At 47.5% G+C, this 14,444-nt stretch overlaps 1 protein-coding gene across 1 annotated transcript in view; it reads left to right on the top strand.

Moving 5' to 3' along the window:
- Positions 1–14,444, top strand: part of SLC5A1 (solute carrier family 5 member 1) — a 33,480-nt gene that overhangs the window by 14,079 nt on the left and 4,957 nt on the right. Inside the window, exons 8-14 of the mRNA XM_081338839.1 lie at positions 1,456–1,676; positions 3,060–3,195; positions 3,298–3,405; positions 3,829–3,979; positions 5,037–5,205; positions 7,334–7,549; positions 8,040–8,142. Coding sequence (XP_081194965.1) covers positions 1,456–1,676; positions 3,060–3,195; positions 3,298–3,405; positions 3,829–3,979; positions 5,037–5,205; positions 7,334–7,549; positions 8,040–8,142 — 1,104 coding nt within the window. The remainder of the gene's footprint in view (positions 1–1,455; positions 1,677–3,059; positions 3,196–3,297; positions 3,406–3,828; positions 3,980–5,036; positions 5,206–7,333; positions 7,550–8,039; positions 8,143–14,444) is intronic.

Genomic DNA, 14,444 nt, shown 5'->3' with positions numbered 1-14,444 from the left:
CCAACCTTCGCTCATTCCGCAGGGACCTGAAAACTTGGCTCTTTGAGGTGTCTGGCCCAGGCTGAGGGGTTTTAATTTTTTATTAGGCTTTAGTTTTAAATTTCGGGGACTTTATTTAATTAATTGTTTTAATCTGATTTTAATTTTTGTATGTTTGTTTTAATCTTCCCTGTACACCGCCCTGAGTCCTCTGGGAATAGGGCGGTATATAAATTTAATAAAATAAATAAATAAATAAATAAATAAATAAAACATGCCCACCCCCTCACTGTGTGGCCACCCCTTGAGGAAGGGTCTAGGGATTTAGGCAGCTCTAAATATGGTGGGCTGGCTCTGATCTACCTTAATTTTCAACATACATGAGAAATCGTCCCGCAGCACAGGGTGTGGGATCATTGGTGTGGATTCCTGTAGCTTTCTGTGTGTCCTGTGTTCTGTCCATGATAACTGTGGCTGAGCCCTTGTCTGTTGGGAGGATGGTGATGGTTGGACCTTCTCTGGGTCTTTGAGACTCTAGTTAGAGCTGCTTCTGTGTCTGCGCTCTTCTGGTCTGTGTGTCATTGTTGGCGTTGCGGCAGGTGGTTTTAAACCCTGCTTCCAAGGCTGCAGAGTACTCTAACTGACTTGCATCATCCATGTTTGTTCTGAAGGATGTGGTGTTCTGCGGTGGTCAGTGGGCAGAGGAACATGTTGACAACCCAGTTAGTTTCAGGTGCCTCTTTGCTTATGGGGTTCAGCTAGAGAAGTTGGATTTGGAATTTTGTTCTGCTTTTTTCAACTTGTCTTAGCGATCGGGGTTGCCAGAGTCTATGTGTGTTCTGGCTTCTTCCAGCTAAAGTTATCTATGGTGTGTTGGCATTTATTTAATCTAGCATCTCTGACCATCGCTCTTTGGCTGCTTTGTTGAAATAATGAAATCTTGATTTTTAACATTAAATTTTGCAGCAGTTGTAAAAATTACATCTATTTTTTCTTCATTATTTCCCCTTTGCTTTTCCTTTGTTTTTGTAAATCTAATAAGTAAACAATGCACACTGATTTTAAAAAATGATGGTGGTTAACATGCTGCGTGAACCCAGCTTGTGGGGGTCAGTGTTTGGCCCTGTACATTGTGTGAACTGAGAAAATGGTTCACTTAATCTCAGAGTAAGCATGTTGCACGAACACAACCATGCACCTTCAACTGAACATGCAAGCCCAGTTTTCTCCTGTAGCAGCGTAAGGATCGGAGGTGTTCTTTTAAAAGCAGAACTGAATCTCCCAAAGTACCAGACTCAGCTGTGGCCAGAACTGATCAGGTTCCAGGGATGGATCTTCTAGGAAATGGCCCAAGTCTCCCTTTACAACAGTCACCTGAGGTGACGTGTGTCCAACCACATGGGTTTGCGGGAGAGGAGAACTCTTCAGCTTTGTCATAGACTTGCTTGCCCTGACGGATCATGTGATTTTCTTCAGCATTTAAAGAAGTCGGAGGATATGAGGGCTTGCTGGAGTCGTACATGAAAGCTATCCCATCCAACATCTCCTACGATAATGTGACCATCCCCGAAAAGTGCTACACTCCCCGTCCAGATGCCTTCCACATTTTTCGGGACCCCGTGGACGGCGACCTCCCTTGGCCTGGACTCATCTTTGGCTTGAGCATTCTGGCATTGTGGTATTGGTGCACTGACCAGGTAGGGTCATGATGCTCTTGGTATTTTTGATGTTCCCCACCCACAGGTCTTCCCCGTGGGATCGCCCTGATCCTATGCTTGGAGACCTAAAGAGACCACCTCGGCTTTGGGAACCAGGACATTAAGAACTGAAGTGGGCCCAGATCACTGCCCTAGCGACACTTTTCAAGGTGGGCTTCTAAAGCCGAGGGTGGCCTTGGGCTGGGCAGAGGCAGGCTGATTATCATTTTGGTCTTTGGATGGCAGCTGGGAGGACATCACCGGTCCCAATTCTTATTCTCTGGCTGGCATTTAAATTAATTGATTAAATAAATAAATATTCCTGACATTCAGAGAATCTGCTCCCAAACTACAGTTGATTGCACGTTGTTGAGTAAGTTAACTGAATGGTGACTTATGGAATGAAGCTGATTTTCAGGATACACTGAACTGTAAATGAATTGATACAACCAGAAGTTGAAACTCTACTTGACTACTTTGTGGCTCAGTGTGTCATGTGAATCTAGCCTGAGTGTCTTATGTAAAAAGCCGCGCCAACCACGGGCTCTGCCACGGTCCTGCTGGGGTGGGCCTATAGAACCCAAAGATCTTCCCCATTGTATATAGCGTGTTTAACTGTGTGTTATGTATGTGCACACTTTTGAGAGCAAGCAACTAGATTTCATTTTTAATGTGTGCCAATGTGCACACAGTAAAAAATGACAATAAAGGTTAGTGGCTCAGTGGGTTAGGACGCTGAGCTTGTCGATCAGAAGGTCGGCAGTTTGGCGGGTCGAATCCCGAGTGCTGCATAACAGAGTGAGCACCTGTTACTCGTCCCAGCTTCTGCCAACCTAGCAGTTTGAAAGCACATAAAAATGCAAGTAGAAAAATAGGGACTGCTACGGTGGGAAGGTAACAGCGTTCCGTGCGCCTTTGGCGTCTAGTCATGCCGGCCACATAAACACGGAGACGTCCTCGGACAAGCGCTGGCGCTTCGGCTTTGAAACGGAGATGAGCACCGACCCCTAGAGTTGGAAATGACTAGCACGCATGTGCGGGGGAACCTTTACCCTTTACCTTATCTGTCTATCTAAAAGCTAAGCAACCTTGCCACAAGAGTGAGGAAAGCCACACCGCGCCAAGTGATTTCTGAATCTGGAGCAACCTTTCCCCCAGGACCAACCCTTGTGGGAAAATCACGGCACAGAACAGAGGTCATTTCCAGGGCGTGTTCCGAAGGATGGCCTTGTCCCAATGACTGGACAGCCATTTGTATGGAATGACATAGTCGGGTCTCCTGCTTGAGCAGATGGATAGATTAGATGACCTCCAAGGTCCCTTCCAACCCTATTATTCCATGTTCCATCTTGGTGCTTGTTCATTTGCCCCTCTCTTGGGCAGGTCATTGTCCAGCGATGCCTCTCGGGGAAAAACATGTCCCATGTCAAGGCGGGCTGCATCATGTGCGGCTACTTGAAGTTGCTGCCCATGTTTCTGATGGTGATGCCAGGCATGATCAGCCGCATTCTGTACAAAGGTGAGGGCTGCTCCACCCAGGAGGCCGAGGGCAGACCGAGGCAGACCGAGGGCAGCCTGCTCAGCTCACTCACGAGGGCCACGGTTTCCCTTCTTCCCACAGATAGAGTGGCGTGTGTCGTTCCCTCGGTGTGCAAGGCTGCCTGTGGGACAGAGGTTGGCTGTTCAAACATCGCCTACCCAACAATGGTGGTGGAGCTCATGCCAGACGGTGAGAGGAGGCCAAGGGGCTGGGTTATCTATGCCTTGGACTGCCATGCTGGCTAAGGTCTGTGCCCAGGATCGTGTGTCCCAAAGGGTTTCGACAGGCCTTCCGGCTGCCTTCTGCCCACAGTCTGCCCTAAAAAGGTGGCCCGTGCATGAATCCCAGGTGGATCCTAAAGCGATTGTGATGCCTAGTGGCCTTTTTAGGTCACGTTGGTGCATGCAGGAAGTGCTTCTTCTGGCATGACGAGTTCATCCCTGGATCACACAGCCTTTTCCCACCTGTGCTCCTGGCATTGGGTTGCTAGGCCAGACAGTTGAGTTCTCACCCGTGTGGCTGCGCAGTAAGCCAGCTTTTGCTGCAACCCACAAGAGGAGCTGCTCACACCAAACCTTTGCCTATTCACACCTTCCTTGCTTTATCTTTCAGGGCTACGAGGCCTGATGCTCTCTGTGATGCTGGCCTCGCTGATGAGTTCCCTCACTTCCATCTTTAATAGTGCCAGCACCCTCTTCACCATGGACATCTACACCAAAATACGCTCCACGGCCAAGGAGAAGGAGCTCATGATTGTCGGCAGGTAAAAGTGCTTGGCGGCAGTGGCAGCAGCGAAGGCTCAGCAAAGGGGAGATTGCAAGAAAGGTCAGCTGGAGCCCAAGATCAGGGCAGCCGAACGCCTTAGGGACCCTTTTGGCATTCGGGAAACCTGTGGTGGTCACCTTCCCAAAATGGCTGCAGTGCTTCCCTTTTCCTTTTGTGGGCCTCCAACCAGCCTGCTGAAGGAAGCTTCCAGGCTTTGGAAATGAAAACGTTGATCAACGCAAGTCACCAGCGGGCAAATAATCTGACTATGGAGCCCCTGGTGCCATGTGGGAGACCTTTGCCTAGCAAGGAATGGCTTTTATCTTTCCTCTGCATACCGATCTTCACCTGAAAATTACAGGTTGAGGGCCACTCCACCAGCTGTTCTGCACAGCCTCCCATCTAAAGTCCACAAGAACAGAGATGGCCACTCTTGGGCCAGAGAGCTCCCTGGCATGGGCAGTTCTGCAGCGCCCCCTGGAGGGCAACAGCTTAATTGAGGGCGGACCTTGCAGACTTGATAAGAAGGATGACCGACTTTCCTGTCTCCTCTTTGCGAAGGAGCTGCTTGACAGGAGGCACAACCCGCCAAGTGACTCGGTTGATCTGACTGTTTATTGAAATTTAGGCTTATCTGCCCCTTTAAACAACTGAAGGGGGTCTGCAGGAGTGGTCAACAAAGTCAAACTGCCCCCCCCCATTTTCTCTGTGCGATGCAGATACAAAATGGGCAGAGCTTCATTTGCACGGCCACAGCCACACTCTCTCTGCTCTTTTTGCAATTAACTAACGACAAAAAACAAAGAAAAGGAACACACAATATTGATAGAAGACAAAAGCTGGAAAAAGAAACAAAAACATACAAACACGCACAGCGTCTCCTTACAGGCAGCCACCTATGAATAAATGTAAATATGGTTGCTGCCCCTGAAACAAACGTGAGTGAGCTCAGATCCATCTGCCAAGGTAGCTCTCGGGCAGCTTTGTGGCTCAGTGACTGGGCTGGCGCAGGGCAGCGTCACCCAATGCCCCTCTCTGCCACCTTCTCCTCCCAGGCTTTTCATCCTGGTCCTGATTGGCATCAGCATCGCCTGGGTGCCCGTGATCCAGTCTGCGCAAGGTGGGCAGCTCTTTGACTACATCCAATCCATCACCAGCTACCTGGGACCGCCAATTGCCGCCGTCTTCTTCCTGGCCATCTTCTGCAAGAGAGTCAATGAGCAGGTGAGCAGTTGGCCCTTTCTTTGAGGGGGGGCAACCCCTTGCCAAGCCTGCCAGGGGGACCCTTTCTTCCTCTGCCTCCCCAGCTGGGAGGGAGCCAAAGGGAAGCTGGAGGTCACCTGTCGGCTTCAGGACTGGAGGGTCTGCAGTCCAGCCCCCTCAGAAAAGGAGGGGTGTTTGTGCCCAGGACATGCAAAGGCAGCTGCATGGCGTGGTTTCCGTGCCACAAGAGGAGGAACAAGTGGGAGGAGCCTGGGAAAGGGGAATATCCCATCTCACAGGCTGCAGTCTTTCCGTTGGCTGAGGCAGGTGTTCATCTTAATTTTGATTTAAGAGCTTTGCTTACCTGTCACGAGACTTTTTATCTGATTAACGCATGTGTTGGTCAGTGTAATTATTTTGGTTGCAGCCAGATTTATTAGACTGAAAAGATCAATTGGCTGGAGCCATTTCTTAACTGAGCTCTCCTGAGCAATCGCGCCCTGGGAGGCTCCTAGCCCTGGTGCTAAGGCAGACCGACTGCCTGCCAGGCGGTGGGGGGGGCCCAGGATGGTGTTTCTCCTCTTTTGGGCTGCCGGAGTCTTCCTGGTGCTGCTTTCAAAAGCAAAATGGCTGCCCAGATCCTGGCTTTCCAAAGGATTTCCAGACTTCTCTGGGAGGGGCTGATCTGATGCCACCTGCGATCTCCATCCTTCCCCCCCCCCCCGGGCAGCCTCCCTCTTTACCCTCTGAGTCCACCAGAGCTCCTGCCTCCCGCTGAGGCTCTCCTGGGGACATGGGGGGGTCAGTGCAATGAGCCCCCTGAAATTGACCAGGTGCCCAGGTAGCCTCTCTGCCTCCAACCCCCTCAGCCAGTTCTGGTATCTCACAACAATTGCAGCTCTTCTGAGGACATCTGCCTGAGGAGATCTCTTCGGATCTCACCCACTCCCCCCCCCCCCATTTCTGCTCTCTCCTCTTTTTATCTGTTCCTCAGCCTGGTCAGGCGCCCTCTTTTTTTTAACCCATCATCTCCTTGCATCAAAGAAGCTGAGTTGCTGAGCATCGCCTCAAGGGATCATTCATTATGCATTTAACGACTCAGCCCAGACCCAAACTAAAGACCCAGATGGAAGGCAGCTTTTAGGATGTAGCCTAGAGTCACCTTAGCTGAGATGGGCATGCTTAAGTTAAACAAACAAACGAACGAACAAATCAGGGCTAGTAGCATAGCAAGCAGGAGGCTCCAAACGAAACGGGGCCCGTGAGATGCCAACTCCATGCCTCCGAGGGATTTTTTAAAGCAACCTCCTGCGTCTCATTGCAAGCCGCTGCTTGAGTTTTAAGTGATCTGACTACAAGAACGGGCAAGTGACCGTGGGGACGCTGCAACGGTCGTAAGTGTGAAAAATGGCCATAGGTCACTTTTTCTAGTGCTGTTGTAATTTTGAACAGTCACTAAATGAACTGTTGAAAGTCAAGGACTCTTGTGCTGGTTTCTTCTGAGACAACAGAGCCAAGTGAGGAAAGGCTCCAGAACGTAAGCTAGAAACTGGTGGGGTCAAGAGATCCAGCCCTCCCTCCCTCCCACATTCTTTTAGTTTGTAGTTATAATTAAAGCTATCAGCTTAATAATCAACATTAATCAATTAAAATGTCCTGAATTCAGTTCACGGAAGGAAACCTCTTGGATGTTTGGTACCTGTTGGTGCAATTTGCCTTCCTTTCCCAGGCCCCACAGCCTTGAAGACTGGAAGAGGCCGGTTCTCACACCTCTGGCTTCTGTCAAACCTGTCAGTCCCCTCCCCCCCAATCATCTCTACCCTCTACGTGCCTATTTCCTCTCCCCCCCTCCAACAAATGATGGCAGGATGCCAGCCAGGTACCAAGCTGAAGACAGCAGATCTAACACTCTCCTGCTCAAGCGGGGTGGGGGTGGGGTTTGGACTAGATGACCTCTAAGGTCCCTTTCAACTGTGTTATTATCTATCTATCTATCTATCTATCTATCTATCTATCTATCTATCTATCTATCTATCTATCTATCACAATACTACGTGTACAGTTGTGAGTCCAAAGAATCCCTCAGGAGTGAGAAGTAGGACCGCAGGGGCGTGAGGGGCTCCTGAGCGCGTTTTGCTGTCTTTTGCAGGGGGCCTTCTGGGGCCTGATGGTGGGACTGGTAATCGGGCTGTGTCGAATGTTTGCAGAATTCGCCTATGGAACCGGCAGCTGTGCTGTGCCCAGTGAATGCCCAGCGGTCATCTGTAAAGTTCACTACCTCTATTTTGCTATCATCCTTTTTGCTATCTCCATCACCATCATTCTGATCGTCTCGTTCCTGACCAAGCCGATTGATGACGTCCATGTAAGCAGCCTCCCTCCTCTTCCGGATCCTCCCCACCTCAATTCCCCCTTCCCTGAGATTGGTGGGTAACAACGTACAGTGGCTCACCGGCTCTCAGTCCCTGAGCCGATCGTGAATGCCCAAGAAGAGCCGTTTTCCTTTCCCTTCGTGTCCGCCTCTGGGGCTCTCAGACCTGAGGCAGCCACACCTCCAGTTCGGCAGAAGTGAAAGCCAGCAAGGTGGGTGGAAACCGGCTTGAAGCCATGTTAGACAGGATGCCTCCTGAGGCCGCATCTCCCCACTTCCATCTTCTTGGGAAGTTTGACACCGCATGAGCAGTTGTATAAAATGTTGTGTTGTTCTGCCAGAGGTATTGGGTACAGAGGGAGTAGGAGTAGCGGAGTTATCAGGGCGCTTCCCTTTTGAAGCAAGGCCAGGCCTGGTCCTGCCCTCCTTCAAGGTCATGTCAGCTGCTCCTGCTTCATTGTGGTTATCTTTGTTTCCTGGACAGCTTTATCGTCTTTGCTGGTCTCTGCGCAACAGTAAAGAGCAGCGTGTGGATCTGGATGCAGGGGAGATGGTGCAGGGAGTGGAGGACTATGACGAAGAACCAGGTGAGGTCACCTTTACTCTGAGACTTTGAGTTATTTCAAGTCTAGGACAAACCAGGCTGGACCTCTCCTAACCTCTCCGGCCTAGATAGCAGAATTTTGGCCAATATGCTCCTTAGAGAACCATCACTTTTTGGGCAATCAAATTTAGGTTGGGATGCTCAAAAAAAATAAAAATAAAAATAAAATGCCAGGAGGAATTTTGATGGCCCTCAAGAAGACTGAATAGTTCAAATATGCACTTATCTCCATATTAGTTAAGGATTCTGCAGCAGATGTTCAGAGCATGCCTGAATTGCTGTTTTTGCACCTTAAAATTCCCCTGTTAAACTTGCAAAGGGATGTAGTCATTTAAAAAAAAAAGATGTAGAAAATGTCACGTCCCAGTTTGTAGTGGAATTCTGACTTTGCAGGGGAGTCCTGGAGAGTTTGAGTGGATGGCAATAAAATGCCTTGTTGCCCCTCAGCCTGTTGTGAATAAAATAGCAGCAGCAAATGAAGAGGGGGCTTCTTTGAGTTCAGGGGAAGAAAAAGGGATAGTATTATGTTATTATATGGTAATAATGGTTTATTTTTGACAGTACAGTTTTGTGTACTGGTTAAAGCACCAGGCTAGAAAGGGGGCGACTCCGAGTTCTAGTTCCGCCTTGGGCACAAAGCCAGTCATTGGGCACAAAGCCAGTCATTGGGCCAGTCATTTTCTGTCAGCCCTAGGAAGGAGGCAATGGCAAACCACTTGGAATCTTGCCAAGAAAACTGTCCAGACTTGTCCAGGGATTCACCAAGAATCAAAACTGACTTTAAGGCACAAATTGCACACATAAATACTGTTAAAAGACAATAATGTAGTATAATAGTAATAATTATATCAATATTGAAGTTCTGTAATTGGAGCTATTTACAGATGACTTCTCAGCACGTTCAGATAGTTGCCAGAAGATTTCCTTGGAGGAAATAAGGTCAGATGGAAAACCAACATATTTTGTATATGTAGGTCCTTCCACTGGAAATAAAAATCAAATGCACTTGTATAGAAAGAGCATCCTGGGTTTATTAATGATCATTATAAGAAAGACCTTGAAATATCACAGTGATTTGATGGTTGCAAGTAAGGGAAATGCAAAGCTAGGTAGTGTCAATCTTTTTCAAATCATGGCTATAACTGTTCCTTGTTCTCTGACTTGGTACTCTGAAATACCCCGTCAGAGAATTGTTCCAGTCACTAAACATGAAGACGCTTTAGTGAAGGGATCAAAGAAGGGCTGTGATCAGGGGACTAGAACGTAAGTGAGATGAAGAGGCTGAAGACAAGAAGCAGATTGAGTCTGGAGAAAAGGAGAATATAGCAGCCCTCTTCAAAGGCCAAGAAAGGGCCTCTCAGAAGAAAATCAGAAGTTCTTTTCTAGGCAATTCTCCTGCAGTTCAAAACATGGAATAATGGTCTTTGTTGTTGTTAGTTGCGAAGTCGTGTCTGACCCATCGCGACCCCATGGACAACGTTCCTCCAGGCCTTCTGGTCCTCTACTATCTTCTGGAGTCCATTTAAGCTCACGCCTCCTGCTTCAGTGACTCCATCCAGCCACCTCATTCTCTGTCGTCCCCTTCTTCTCTTGCCCTCAACCTTTCCCAGCATTAGGCTCTTCTCCAGTGAGTCCTTCCTTCTCATTAGGTGACCAAAGGATTTGAGTTTCAACTTCAGGATCTGGCCTTCTAAAGAGCAGTCAGGGTTGATCTCCTCTAGGAGTGACCGGTTTGATCGCCTTGCAGTCCAAGGGACTCACAGGAGTCTTCTCCAGCACTATAGTTCAAAGGCCTCAATTCTTTGGCTCTCGGCCTTTCTTATGGTCCAACTTTCACTGCCATACATTGCAACTGGGAAGACCATAGCCTTGACTATACGCACTTTTGTTGGCAGGGTGATGTCTCTGCTTTTTAGTGTGCTGTCTAGATTTGCCATGGCTTTCCTCCCCAGGAGCAAGCATCTTTTAATTTCTTGGCTGCAGTCCCCGTCTGCAGTGACCTTGGAGCCCAAGAAAATAAAATCTGTCACTACCTCCATTTCTTCCCCATCTATTTCCCAGGAATTGAGAGGGGCAGATGCCATGATCTTGGTTTTCTTAATGTTTAGTTTCAACCCAACCTTTGCACTCTCCTTCTTCACCCGCAACAAGAGGCTCTTTAGTTCTTTTTCACTTTCTGCCATTAGAGTGGTATCATCTGCATATCTTAGGTTCCAACCTTAATTCCAACTTTTGATTCCTCTAACCCTGCCTTTCTCATGATGTGCTCTGCATATAAGTTAAATAGGCAGGGCGACAGTATACAGCCTTGCTGGACTCCTTTCCCAATTTTGAACCAATCAGTGGTTCCATGTCCAATTCTCACTGTTGCATCTTGACCCGCATATAGGTTTCTCAAGAGACAAATGAGATGGTCTGGTACTCCCATCTCTTTAAGAACTTCCCCAGTTTGTTGTGATCCACACAATCAAATGCTTTAGCATAGTCAATGAAGCAGAAGTACATGTTTTTCGGGAACTCCCTAGCTTTCTCCATGATCCAGCGTATGTTGACAATTTGATCTCTAGTTCCTCTGTCTCTTCGAAATCCTGCCTGTACTTCTGACAGTTCTTGATCCACATACTGCTGGAGTCTAGCTTGTAGGATTTTAAGCATAACTTTACTAGCATGTGAAATGAGTGCAATGGTGCGATAGTTTGAACATTCTTTGGCACTGCCTTTCTTTGGAATCGGAATGTAAACTGATCTTTTCCAATCCTGTGGCCACTGTTGAGTTTTCCAAATTTGCTAGCAGATTGAGTGTAGCCCTTTTACTGCATCGTCTTTTAAGATTTTGAATAGCTCAGCTGGAATACTGTCACCTCTACTAGCTTTGTTGTTGCTCAGCTTTCCTAAGGCCCACTTCACTTCACATTCTAGGATGTCTGGCTCGAGGTCAGTGACCACCTCATCGTGGTTATCAGGGATGTTAAGCTTGTTTTTGTATAGTTCTTCTGTGTAATTTTTCCACCTCTTCTTAATCTCTTCTGCCTCTGTTAGGTTCCTGACATTTTGGTCTTTTATCATGCCCATTTTTGCATGAAACGTTCCCTTGATCTCTCCAATTTTCTTGAAGAGATCTCTGGTCCTCCCTATTCTATTGTTTTCTTCTATTTCTTTGCACTGTTCATTTAAGAAGGCATTCTTATCTCTTCTAGCTATTCTCTGGAATTCTGCATTCAGTTGGGTGTATCTTTCTTTTTCTCCCTTGCCTTTCACTTCCCTCCTGTCCTCAGCTATTTGCAAAGCTTCCTCAGACATTTTGCTTTCTTGCATTTCTTTTTCTTTGGGATGGTTTTAGTTGCTACCTCTTGTACAATGTTGCGGACATCCGTCCATAGTTCTTCAGGCACTCCGTCTATCAGATCTAATTCCTTAAATCTATTTGTCACCACTAATATATATTCATCAGGGATATGATTTAGTTCATACCTAAGTGGCCTAGTGGTTTCCCCTACTTTCTTAAGCCTAAATTTTGCAACGAGAAGCTCATGGTCTGAGCCACAGTCAGCTCCTGGTCTTGTTTTTACTGACTGTATAGAGCTTCTCCATCTTTGGCTGCAGAGCACATAGTCAATCTGATTTCTGTGACCGTCTGGTGATGTCCACGTGTAGAGCCGTCTCTTGGGTTGTTGAAGAAGAGTGTTTGCTATGACCATCATATTCTCTTGGCAAAATTCTGTCAGCCTGTGCCCTGCTTCATTTTGTACTCCAAGGCCAAACTTGCCTGTTATTCCGGTTATCTTTTGGCTTCCTACTTTAGCATTCCAATCCCCCATGATCATAAGGACATCATTTTTTGGTGTTAGTTCTATAAGGTGCTGTAGGGCTTCATAGAACCTGTCAATTTCATCCTCTTCAGCACCAGTGGTTGGGGCATAGACTTGTACTACTGTGATATTGAATGGTTTGCCTTGGATTCGAACTGAGATCATTCTGTCATTTTGAGGATTGTATCCCATATTGCTTTTCCTACTCTTTTATTGACTATGACGGCTACTCCATTTCTTCTGAGGGATTCTTGCCCTGATGGTTATCTGAATTAAATTCACCCATTCCTGTCCATTTTAGTTTGCTGATTCCTAAGATGTCGATGTTCAGTCTTGTCATCTCTTGTTTGACCACGTCCAGCTTTCCTTGATTCATGGATCTTACATTCCAGGTTCTATGGAGAGAAAATCTTTACAGCATTGGACTTTCCTTTCACCACCAGACACATCCACAGCTGAGCGTCCTTTCGGCTTTGGCCCAGTCGCTTCATTCTTTCTGGCACTACTAGTACTAGCCCTCTGCTCTTCCCCAGTAGCATACTGGACGCCTTCCGACCTGAGGGGCTCATCTTCCAGCGTCATATCGTTTTGCCTTTTGGTACTGTCCGTGGGGTTTTCATGGCAAAGATACTGGAATGGGTTGCCATTTCCTTCTCCAGTGGATCACGTTTTGTCAGAACTCTCTGCTATGACCTGTCCATCTTGGGTGGCCCTGCATGGCATAGCTCATAGCTTCATTGAAGTACGCAAGCCCCTTCGCCACGACAAGGCAGTAATCTATGAAGGGGATAATGGTCTTAATTTATGGAAAACAGATTCTCATGGAATGATAGAAAGAAATTTCCTAATAACAAGCAAGAGCCTTGGTGGAGCAGTGGGCTAATGCCGGCTTAAGTAACACCAGCTGCCTGCAATTAGTGCAGGTTCGCGTCCCACCAGGCTCAAGGTTGACTCAGCCTTCCATCCTTCCGAGGTAGGTAAAATGAGGACCCAGATTGTTAGGGGCAATTAGCTGACTTTGTAAAAATGCCGCTGGGGGGGGGGCGAAAGCCCTAATAAGCAGGCATATACATAGAATGAAGGCTACTGCTAAGCACATTGATTTGTGCTTTAGATTGTAAGCCGCCCTGAGTCTTCGGAGAAGGGCGGGATATAAATGGGATTAAAAAAAAAAGTAGGCAGGCTCAGCAGTGGGATCAAGGACCTAGAGGACCTAGAAGAGGACACCCCTTCCGTGGACGTGTCCACGTAGAGGTTGGACAGTCATCTGTCTGGAATGCTCTGATCTTTAAGGACCTCCTGGAAGTCCCAGGAGGCTGAAGAAAAGCAATTGTGACCCCATATTCAAGGGGAAAGGAAATGACAGACCTGTCAACTTAGTTTCTGTACTGAGCGAGATCCTTGAATAGATAGTGAAGTGGTATGTTTGTGAGCTCTTGAATAGAGGCAACAATTAACAGGAATCTGCTTGGGTTGGTTGTGACATCCTCCTTCCTAAAATAGTAAAATGTGGACAACGTGATATGGTAGTTAGATGGACTTCAGTTGGATGATTGACGGCACCCAAAGAATGTTCAGGAATGGTCCCACCGCAGCTTGGGAGAAGGGATAAATGGAGGGCTCCAGAGCTCTGTCCTGGGCCTCGGGCCGTCCAATTTTTTTTCCAGACATGTAGATGACACCAGGCAAGGAGAAATGGTTAAGAGAGAGAGAAAAATCTTTTTTTAAAAAAAAACCTGGAGAGGCTGAAGCAGTGGGCTGAAATGAATTAGATGACATTTAGCACAGAGAAATGTAAAATTCTGCAGTTGGGTACATAAACGTAACATGATGCAGTGCAATTGCTAAAAAGACAAACGTGATCTTGGGATGCATTAACATCCGATGGCTCCCTTCTACTTTGTCCGGCTTAGACCCCGTTTGGTGTCCAGTTCCGGGCATCCCAGTTAAAAAAGGACAGTGACAGATTGGAGCAGGTCCCTATGAGAGCCACCAAGGGACATCACTCTAAAGCCCCACTGGGAGCATTCAAGGGCTCTGGGCATGTTTGGCCTGCAATGGTCCTCAACTTACAACCATGATTGGAACCAGAATTTCCATCATAAGTCATTGCAGTTGCAAGTCAAGTCAGACTCAGTTTTATGACCATTTTTACAGTGGTTGTTGTGAAATAAATTCAGCCTCCCCAGTGGGTGGCTATTGCAAGAAATTGGCAAAAAGAAGGTCATAAATCATGATCACATGACCACTGACTGCTGCGACTGGTCCTAAAAGAGAGCCGGTTGCCAAATGTTGGGATTGTGATCACCTGTCTACCATGAGGGGCATGACAGCCATAAGTGCAGGTGCAGGTCATACGTCGCTTTTTCCCAGGGCATTGTGTTGTGATTCAGGGCCAGCCTGTGGGTCCGGCAGCCGGCTCGGATGTCTCGGATGACTCAGACGAGGGGGAGGAGGAGGGTGTTGAAGACGAACT

This window comes from Vipera berus (genome assembly GCF_964194415.1).
Source record: "Vipera berus genome assembly, chromosome: 14".
Taxonomy (NCBI): Eukaryota; Metazoa; Chordata; class Lepidosauria; order Squamata; family Viperidae; genus Vipera; species Vipera berus.
This window is presented reverse-complemented; position numbering and strand designations above follow the sequence as displayed.